General features: G+C 36.6%; 1 protein-coding gene across 1 annotated transcript; it reads right to left on the bottom strand.

The window, feature by feature from the left end:
* Window positions 1-4,620: 4,620 nt before the first annotated feature.
* Window positions 4,621-10,131, bottom strand: LOC123545066 (arylsulfatase H-like). Its single transcript, XM_045331337.2, has 6 exons — window positions 10,000-10,131; window positions 9,120-9,371; window positions 8,020-8,142; window positions 6,698-7,375; window positions 6,248-6,532; window positions 4,621-5,733 (listed from the first exon to the last, which is right to left on the bottom strand). Exons 2-6 carry the CDS (start codon window positions 9,361-9,363, stop codon window positions 5,387-5,389), a joined length of 1,677 nt encoding a protein of 558 aa, XP_045187272.2. The 5' UTR covers window positions 9,364-9,371; window positions 10,000-10,131; the 3' UTR covers window positions 4,621-5,386.
* Window positions 10,132-10,451: the final 320 nt, after the last annotated feature.

Here is a 10,451-nt window from a genome sequence, read left to right as displayed (position 1 = left end):
CATGGTTCCCAGCATGACTGTGCGTCATATTAGTTAATTCGTGTTCGTTGTAATAAAACTTAGTGCTTCCTACTTGTGCTATCAATATGAATATCAGACGGCAGTAACAAAAGAAAACAAATCAAATGGTTTATCGCGGCCAGAAATTTGTACAAGCCGGACAGAAGTTGCGAAATTGTCATTTGTGCAGGAAAGAAGCGTTTACCATAATGTCCAGTACTGGATAGGTATAGTGACCATGCACGGATACAGCCAATTTTCTCAATGGGTCCGATCCCCTGCGCCCTCTCCCCCCCCCCCCCCCGCTGGAAATTTTGAAATTTAGCACTTCAATTTTTGCATTCTATGACAGTTTTATGGACTTACCTGTTAAATTTGGGAAAATGATAAAATCAAGCTTTCTTGAAGGTAAAATTTTTAGTTACTCTTAGATAAATAATATGAATTATGTCGGGGTCGTATGTAGCAGCAGCCGCATATACTTTACATGCAGTCCTAATGTTGCCTTTTTCGGAAAACATTTTCTTTCCTTCTTGTCTTCTTTCCTTCTTTAAAGATTTTCCAGTGGGGGGTCCGGACCCCCGGTCCCCACCCCCCTCTGGATCCGCGCATGGTGACATATCATGCTTTCTGTTTATGCAGGTAAACTTGTGTTTGGTTAAATTTCAACAGAGCACAGTTGTCTGAACAGTGTACAAACTCATTACTGTTTTTTCAGGCAAGTGTGGAAAAAAGTGGTAGACAATGAAAGCAGTAACAGTTTTATTAAAAAAAAAAACAATGAGACAAACATTTCCAACATCTTTGGACGGTTCAAAAATCCCATGTTAAACATACGATAAAGCCCGAAAATGTTCCGAATGTAAATCGGTAGGAAGTAGGCGCTCTATGTATAGAGTTAGATTATGCGTCTAGATTGATTAAACTGGGCGAGTCTACTTACTTATTACTTGAGGATGAAAAAACGTGTTTTTTTTAATGTTGCTCTTAAACAAGGGTGGCGGTTGAACTACTAAAAGTACAACAACAGTTAATTCACAACAAATCGTACGGTATGTTTTATGATCAGTAGAAGCTAGTCGTATTTACGCTTAAGAGACCTGTTTCACCCATAAGTAAAGAATTCACAGGTCCATCATGAAATATTTTCCCCAGCGCGCATATACTTTACCTATTCAATATCGGCCGCGATCAATGAGAGTTGCCTCTTTATAAGGTAGAGGAGGGTAAAATTATAAATTCAGGGGAGGCTTCCGATACCAAAAAGCAACTAGATCTACTTATGACTGTTTCCTGATACTTAAATATGTCAAGTTTTAAAATAAAAAATAAAAAGCTTTCTTGTCTATAAAAATGGTCACTACCATTTAGACTAAAAAGAAACTTTGATATAAAAAACAGTTGTTGGCTATTCAGCCACAAGATAGGAGGAAGACAATATTGATCAAGGCGATGACGTAATCACGCCCTATAATCTCCAGAATTATACCCAGTCGGTTATCTAGTCTAAGAAATGCTTCTGCTTTGGTTTCCGGTTAGTTTATACTGATTAATTTTAGCACGATTGTGATGAAAGCTTCAAGCTTATTGGAACCACTCTCGAGTCCGCTTCCCGGAAAAACCAGTACTGGTGTCATACGAGAAGTCATGGTCGTGACCCCAGTGAGGCTCGAACCCACGACCCCTGGATTGAGCGGCCGACATTTCCGGTTATGATGGATCTAGTATGAAAACACAGTCACAGGTAAGCAAATCTTAAGTATTTTTCTTATATTACAGCAAATGAAAATTCGATGCCCGATTGAACAACGATTACAGACATACACAATTTCCCTTGCAGCGACCGACTATTTGCTTCCTGTTAACTTATTGCATTCTAGTGTTTTCGAACATATATAAGTTTTTTTGGCAAATAGCCGCCGTCAATATATCAATGATTCACATTCACATTTCAATTTGTTCCTACAACATGTTTTGAGAGCATAGTCAACGAATGAAATGCTGCAGTATATTCGGTGTTATGATTTGGTTGGTGATGTTCGGAGGTGGTTATGATTCTTCGTAGCAAATAACTGCCATAGGAAGTCTGATTTATTCTTTCAAAAAGAACGAATATAAAACATGGATTTTCAGACATGTCTACACGTACACACGTACACGCACGCACTCATGCAGACACATTTTAAAAAAGGCATTATAAGCCTTTAATGAATTATTGCACTTTTGGTGTTTAAATCAGTACTCAAAAAAGTAGACAAAAGCTCTATGTGTCTTCATATGTGCGTGCGTACGCGTTGTTTATGCATGTCTAAATTTACATATAAAGAGTGCATACCATATTATTAAGTCAATGAGGGTGCCGGATTGTAAGTACTAAGCAGTCCTGACTTACACCTAAACATATCTGAGCAACTCTTAATTAGATTAGTAACAAACTGAGTATACATGCAGGCAGTGGAACTAAAAATACAAACTCCAAGTAGGAACTATCTATTTTAGATAATGTGTAGTTAACTTCCTCAAAGTACGTAGACTAAAAAAATATTAAAATATTTTTTCTGAAAAAAGTTATCTGAGCTGAAAAAAATGATCCCAGGTAAAATATTTGGAAAAAAGGAGACAACTCCGCTAAGACTTTATGGTAGGCTTAGGTGGCTATTGACATAGTAGCTCATGCAAACTATGCACTTTTTACCTCTTAAGCAGTGAAAAAGCATGCATAATTGCCACGTAGCATTTAACATAGATAGGTTACTTTTCCATTGCACTGATATAACATGGACATGATCAGGATTAACAAACGGTGTTCACTCAACTATTTCACTATATAAACAGATTGTTTCCCTTGTGTAAAGAGGGCTTAGAGTAAGTCTCTATTACATGTCTAACTTATTTTTTTTTATTTATAACGCATCATATATTTTCCTTCAAAAATTATGTGTGCAGTGGGAAATTAATGGTATTTTTTATCGAATTTACCGCTCGTGCTGTCAGAAGCATTCTTGTTTTTCTTGTGCTCCAACCATTGAAGACAAATGTTTAATTCTTTTGATGCTTTTTTTGGGGGTAAAGAAGTGCACAGTGTACAAATGATGATAATTCAAGACAAGACTTTCTGAGAAAAATCTTTTATCACAATAGAAACATCCTGTACAAACAATAACTATAGATATATCCTCATAAGTGTTTTAGTTGCATATAGATACTTTTCCTAATACTAAATATTATAAAGTTAATAAATAAAATATTCATTAATTAGGAGATTCCATATTGGCAAATTATTATTTGGCTTTGTCATTTTGCCTTTGACAATCGTTTTTGCCTCGGTCACGGTCAGTTCGACAGTCCTAGATCAAATACCACAACCAGTATTAAAGGGTCTGATAAGTAAGGTGTCTGATTTCTTGCAACGTGTCGTCTTCTTGTCCACGAAAAGATTATGTTTTCGTCGTCATTTCGTTTATTTTGTCTAGTTAAACTGTCGTTTCTTTTCGCCCGCGAAAACACGACCATTTAGGACGACAGAAAGAAATAACGATAACGGTGATAAGGGCGCCTTTTTGTCATTGTTTTTAATGAAGTGTTAAAAGGAAACATCTTGATTCTGATCTATTTGTTGTAGATCACTGCATAATATTTTTTATTCTTTGATCCTCTGTTTTGGATTTTGAAATATCAAAGGCATCCTACCATTGTATGTAATTGGCCATCCAACTCATCTCTTTACTAGGACTTCCAGTAATATAACACGCGCAATACACTTTCTGAATAGGTTTTTAGTAACCATCTAGCTGCGAATGGCGCTTTTCCGTCCGTGTGTAACTTCATGTCCGCTCTGTAACTTTCTAAGGCAAGAGCCAATTTCTAAACTACGTGTCACAAATGTAGACCACATTAAAGGGATTTTCGCTTGCGAGACTAAGGCCAATCTCTCAAATGTCAAATGTACACTTAGTAACTTTGAGATGAACGGTTAACACGGTCTGTTTCGTGACCACTCCATAACTCCGTCCCGTCAAAGGATCTTAATATTTAGAATTAACTTCCAACAAATATTAACCATAAAGAGACAATGTGTCAAGCGCAAAACACAGGACCGTAGCTCAATCGTGAGGGGCACTTTAATGCGTTAAAGATTTTCTTTTGTCATTTTGCTTATCCTGTAATTAACCTTGCCATACTTTTTGATTTTACATTTATGTTCAACTAGCTTTGCACCCTCACTCAAAGGTTGATGTCAAGCTTGGAGGACAAAAGCCAACTGGTTTTTGGTTGTTTCGTATCCTCTCTATAACTTTGCTATCCATGAACTTATAGCTCGACATCCTACACATATAAGGACATGTTCAATGGCGCTGTACATAATAATAATAATAACAGTAATAATAACGACAGTAATGATAATAACAATCATAACAGCCTTAATTAAACAAAATGTCATGACCGCACCCTTCCCCATGTGGTTATTTTACCTCTATTGCGAATACCAGTGCTTAAAACCTCACATGGTACGCCCAGACAGGCTGCATATAGAGGTTCAAACCCCCTGGTTGATGGTGCTATTACAGATTATTTGAAGAAAAAAAATTAAAAATACTACACATTACCCTACCCATAGAGCCTGTACCAACAACTAAGTTTAATTAAAGAAATATTGAAAATATAAATGTTGAAATATAAAACCATTTACAAAAATTTAAAAACTATCATCTGCTGCTATTGCACATAAAACAGTTATCAAAATATTTAGAACATTGTCTTAAGATTTGTTTTGAAGTGTCAAGTGATTTACTTTTGCGTAGTTCTAACGGCAGTTCATTCCACAGTTTTGGACCAATAGTACAGAAACTTCTATCATTGAATGTTTTGCACTTGTTTTATGGAACAACAAAAGAATGTGAACATCCGGAATTTTCTGACGATCTCAAACCTTGTCTACTAGGAGTATACTGTGTAAGCAATTTTGTTAAATACATTAGTGCTCTGCCAAACAACAACAACAAAACCCCGAATCATTTATTGTCGTTTCGTTAGTTCGTTGTTTCGTGGGCGAAACAACGAAATGACGACATATTTAATGCGCCGTAATCGGCGCGTTCACCTGTCATCATTTCGTTCTTTTGCGTTTTCCATGACGATAACGGCGTGCTTAATCATCGCCTTTTCGTGTTTTCGTGGGTGAAACAACGACAGAATGAAACGACGGCAAAAACAAAAAAGACGACGTTTCTGAAATCAGCCACCATAAGTTAATAACATTATCATATCGAGAAATATACACGAGTTCAGCGAGCACTGTGAAAATGCACAATTTGTGAAATGGTTTAAAAAAGAATAACTACAAGACAAGTACTGAAACCTATATAAATATCTTGCGTACTTGCATTCAAGCTGAATACTTAGTATCAGTACAGTGGCAATTAAAAGGAAATGTTCCATTACAACATGGCTGCCAAGTCAACTTTGGCAGCACTTTTCTCCAAGTAAACTGTGTTTCAACTGGGTCTATAGTATTCTTATGATTGTTCATTGCTTTTAAGATCAAGGTTGAGACCTCTTTATAAGTCTTAGAACTGCTGTCTATTGGGCTTGTTTCTCCAGGGTCAGATGTCATATCGTAAAGTTTCGGTGTTGCCAAGGTGACATCTAGATTACAACTGCAGGCGAATAAACAGACATTTTTTCCAGGAATATAATTTGGTTCGTGCGTAACCAGCTTCCACGTTATTTTACCTGTGAAATATAGTAACGACAATACGTTTTATTACAATTTGCAAGTGTAGTTAACTGCCGACTTGGGTCGGTGGAATAAAACATTACTTTAGCGATAGTGATACTATCAATTCGACTGACTTCTTCCCAGTCTTACAGTGATAAAGGAATATTTCCATTAGTAAAACCATTGTTTCTCTTTTTGATCACTGTGGTTAAGGTCCCTGACTTCGAATCATTTGCCTCTCACCGATGTCTATTCGTTGTTCACTTGCAGCGTAGAATTCTTCATTTTGAGAAGCCATTCAACATGCTTTCGGAAGTTTGTTGGTTCTACCTAGGTGCCTCCCCATGATAAAATAATGCCCAGAAGGGCACGTAGAGTCTCCCTCCACCATAAAAAAGCTAGCTAGAACATCACCATATGACCTATAGCGGTGTCGGTGTGACTATAACCCGATAAGAAACAAGCTTTTTGAATCAATTAGCAAATAAATTGATTGCCAAAACATGCATGCTGACACGTATTACTTACCGTCACGAGGTCTATATCGGGCTGCCTGTAATCTGTTACCACAGTAGTGGAACATGAACTCGTGCGGTGATACCGAAACGTCTCCTTTGAGCAAAGGTAAAATATCTCTTCCATCAATCTGTCGGTCTGAAGGTATCTCAACCCCGGTTGCCGATGAGACCAAATTATATATGTCCATCAGTGAAGTAGGTTCATCTGTAACTTTCCCTTCTTGTAGAACACCTGGCCATTTTATCATTCCTGGAACGCGAATTCCGCCATCTGGGGCACCGTGAGCCTTGCCTCCTGAAATAGTACATGTACTATGTGAAACATTTATAGAACAATTTATTTTTCATTTTATATGTAAACAAAAATATTAATCAGCGAAAGATAGCAGTAATAACTTTAACGACGAGTCGCCTTAAAACTCTAAAATAAGAGCCATCATAAAAAGCTCATATTACCTACCTTTTAGTATGCCGTTGTAACCGCCGTCGGTAATTTCAAGATGTCCACCGTTATCAGATGTGAAATAGACTATTGTATTATCTTCTAGTCCAAGTTCTTTAACTGATTTTAAAATTTCTCCAACGGACCAATCAAGTTCTTCTAACGCGTCTCCATATCGACCGAACTTGCTGATCCCCTCAAACTCTTTAGCTGTCCTAATAGACACGTGCATATGGACCCAAGACATGACGAGCAAGAACGGCTTTCCTGCAGCTGTCGCGTTCTGCATAAATTCTAAACCTTCACTCACTAAACGCTGACTCAAACCCGCTAATCTGATTGGCTGTTCAACTAGATCATAATTTCTGTGAACAAAACTTGTTAACAGAATGTAATTATCAAACAATAAGTATACGTATGTAACAGGTATCGACCAGATAACTAAGAACATTATAAAAGTGAAAGGTCCAAAATAATTAGATCTGAATAAACAAAATAATGCTACAGCTGTAACTGCCCATGTAGATAACAGTTCCCAGTACCAGTATGGCCTTGCTTTAAGTACAACTTTTTCTTCAGGATCAAAATCATCAATGTTTGTTCCAGTTAGTCCATAAAAGTAATCAAAACCCTGGTTTAATGGATGATGCTTGAAGTCTCCTAACGTATCTCTGTGTAGACCAAGATGCCATTTCCCTGAAAGAACAAACCAAGTTCTAGAAAATGCTTTGAATGTATATGGAACAGTTCCGAACACATTCGTTTACATAAAGCTGCATTCTGACTCAAGGGAAGCAAAAGAAAAAAATATGTGTTACTGGTTTAAGGAAATTACAAGATTTCATTGCAGGACCTCTTACTATAAAGCATTTAAGTCGCGCCATGAGAAAACCAACATAGTGCATTGCGACCAGCATGGATCCAGACCTGCCTGTGCATCCGTGAAGTCTGGTCAGAATCCATGCTGTTCGCTAACAGTTTGTCTAATTGCAATAGGTTTTGAAAGCGAACAGCATGGATCCTAACCAGACTGCGCGGATGCAGGCTGGTCTGGATCCATGCTGGTCGCAAATGCACTATGTTGGTTTTCTCATGGCGCGGCTAATTTTGTTTCAAACGATATCTCAATAACAACTTTCTCTTCCCCTTTATACAAACTGTATTTAAAAATGTATTTAAAATATATAAACTTTAAAATCTACTTCTTGGCGTTACTGTTTTACTTTTGAGTTTCGTCCAATGAAAGGCGCGTATATTTATTAACAAACCTTCCACTCGGACGGATGTTTAATATAATATTGAAAAATAACTTTAAGGCTTTATTAATACAGTTTTTTTACCAAATATTCCATTTACATAGCCGGCCTTTTTTGTTTGTTCTGCAAATGTGATCTCCGAGGTGGGAAGTCCGCAACTGGAATAAGGCCAGGTGTTTACTCTCATATTTATTGGAGCTGCCATCCCTACAATGAATAATCATTATGCTAATTATTAACCATTACTTCTATAATGAACTTGTCCATCTTTCATTTTGGGCAGTGCCATTAGCTGTTAAAAGGAGTGCTTACCAAAAAGATACTGAATGAATGGCGAACAGTGCAGACCATGATCAGACTGCAGGCTGATCTTTGTCAGCACTGGTCGCAAAGGTAGAATCACTTGCCGCCAGCAGGTTTTGAGTTAAAGCTGCCTTGTAAATAAATAAAGTGTAAAAGAGTCTCTGTAGATATTGTACTAACCACATATGTAGAAATATTGTTTTATACATCAGTCATTATATAAACTGACAGTCAGTGAGTTTTGCTGCTGAACGGTCCTGTTGTGAATACCTGCAATGTATACCTTCAATTCAAAGCCCATAAAATATTTGAGACTTGGATTGGAACAGGTAGTGTCTCACCACTTAGCCAATATAATCAAAACAAAAGAGACGTGAAAATAAATATGTACACAGTATGTTTTCAAAGGCTAATAAAATAGTGAGCAGTCTCGCTATATTTTTTCTTGAATGGTCCTGTCTTTCTGTTCAGCTGTTGTGAATGTGTGTACAGAATTTGAGTGTACGTGTCTACATTTCCTTGTGTAGAGCTGATTTGGGGCGGTTATCTTTTAATTTGTTTTACTCAATTTGCACTTTACTTTTCTTTTCTTGGTTTTTAACTTTGCAGAAATTAGTATGAGAGTGCAGTTGCACTCTAATTGACATGCATGTCCTCTTGTTTTACTTTACGGATATTAGTGTTGTGCACTTTGCACAGTGTGACCTGTATGTCATCTCATCATATGAACTGCATTATGTGCTTTATGTTCTCTTCAATCAATATATATCTTGGCTGTATGGAGACATGCCTTTTTGCTTGTTGAGCTCTTACTCGTAATGTGAATTTACCGCTGACCAGATGTCTTACATTTGAGAGTTGACATATTGTACAGGACTTACCTGAACGGATTTGATATCGTCCTGTCATGAGTGCCGATCTGCTCGGTGTACATGTGCTTGCTGTTGTTAAATGCTGAGTCATCTTGACACCTTCCCTAGCAATGCTGTCAATATTCGGCGTTTTTACGGAGTGGTTGCCATAGCAACCAATGTCGCCGTATCCAAGGTCATCAGCAATAAGTAGAACTATATTTGGTTTGGCGATTACACAGGGAACCAAACTTACTAGCAAGAGGTACAGCATTATGCTTCCTAAACGAAAACAAAAATGCGTACATAATTATACTTGTTTTAATGAAAGCAGATATACATAGATAGGCCTTCTATACTGCAGTATAAGTGTTTTGACATTCTTACGCTAAAAACCTGTTAATCTATTCATCTGTACATTCGTTTTAACAATTATGGGTGAAATATAACATAGCGTTTGTTTTTAATTATCACATTAAAAGTTCAATCTTGTTATGAATGTATTTTCATTGTATAACCACGAGTTAAATGTTGGGCCATCCATTTCATACTCACACAACTATAAATTCACATACACGAGTATCCTCAAATAACGGAATTACATTAAAACATGGCATAATTGATAGTCAAAAATAACTTAATGCCATGTTTTAATGTAATTCCGTTATTTGAGGATACTCGTGTTACCGGAAACAAAGATTTTTTTAGGCTTTATTGTATTTACATGCGGATCAAGCACAAGGTAATTTAGAATAACTGTATCGATGAATTAATAAATACTGATAGTCGGCGTTTTAAATGTAGCAGATAAACATAAATGTGTTTGTTAACTGAGTCAATTATACATAATTCATAAATAAACTAAATGTAATGTAAAAAAAAAAATTTAAAAAAAAGAAGTGAAACTCACCAGAGTACTGCTAACAGTTCGACTGCTACCGGAATAACTGTTAACACACTTGTATATATGATATAATGTAGTACGGTTTAAGAGATGAAGGCCTGCTTTATAAACCAACGTTTGTTTACATTGCAATACTCTCAAATGTTTAAAGTAACGTTATCTAATGTGTTACACAAATTCATTTGTAATCATACAACCACATTTTCATTCATTTTCCATTATTTTAAGCACATTTATAAGATAATATCCTAAGAAGGTGTCACGCACCCTCGTTAACAAAAGATAGAGATTTCAACATATCGTAAATGTTCAAAACTAAGGAGCCCCTATAGTAACAGTTACAGATCGCACGACAACAAAAACAAATGATTGCTTTCGGTATCAGGAAACTATTGCTAATATGTTTCTTAAGAAGGCTTTGATATTTAGTAACTGACAGGTTGTATGTGATGGAAACT

The sequence above is a fragment of the Mercenaria mercenaria genome, chromosome 1, assembly GCF_021730395.1.
Source record: "Mercenaria mercenaria strain notata chromosome 1, MADL_Memer_1, whole genome shotgun sequence".
Taxonomy (NCBI): domain Eukaryota; kingdom Metazoa; phylum Mollusca; class Bivalvia; order Venerida; family Veneridae; genus Mercenaria; species Mercenaria mercenaria.
The sequence above is the reverse complement of the archived record's forward strand: the minus strand, read 5'-3'. Positions and strand labels throughout refer to the sequence as shown.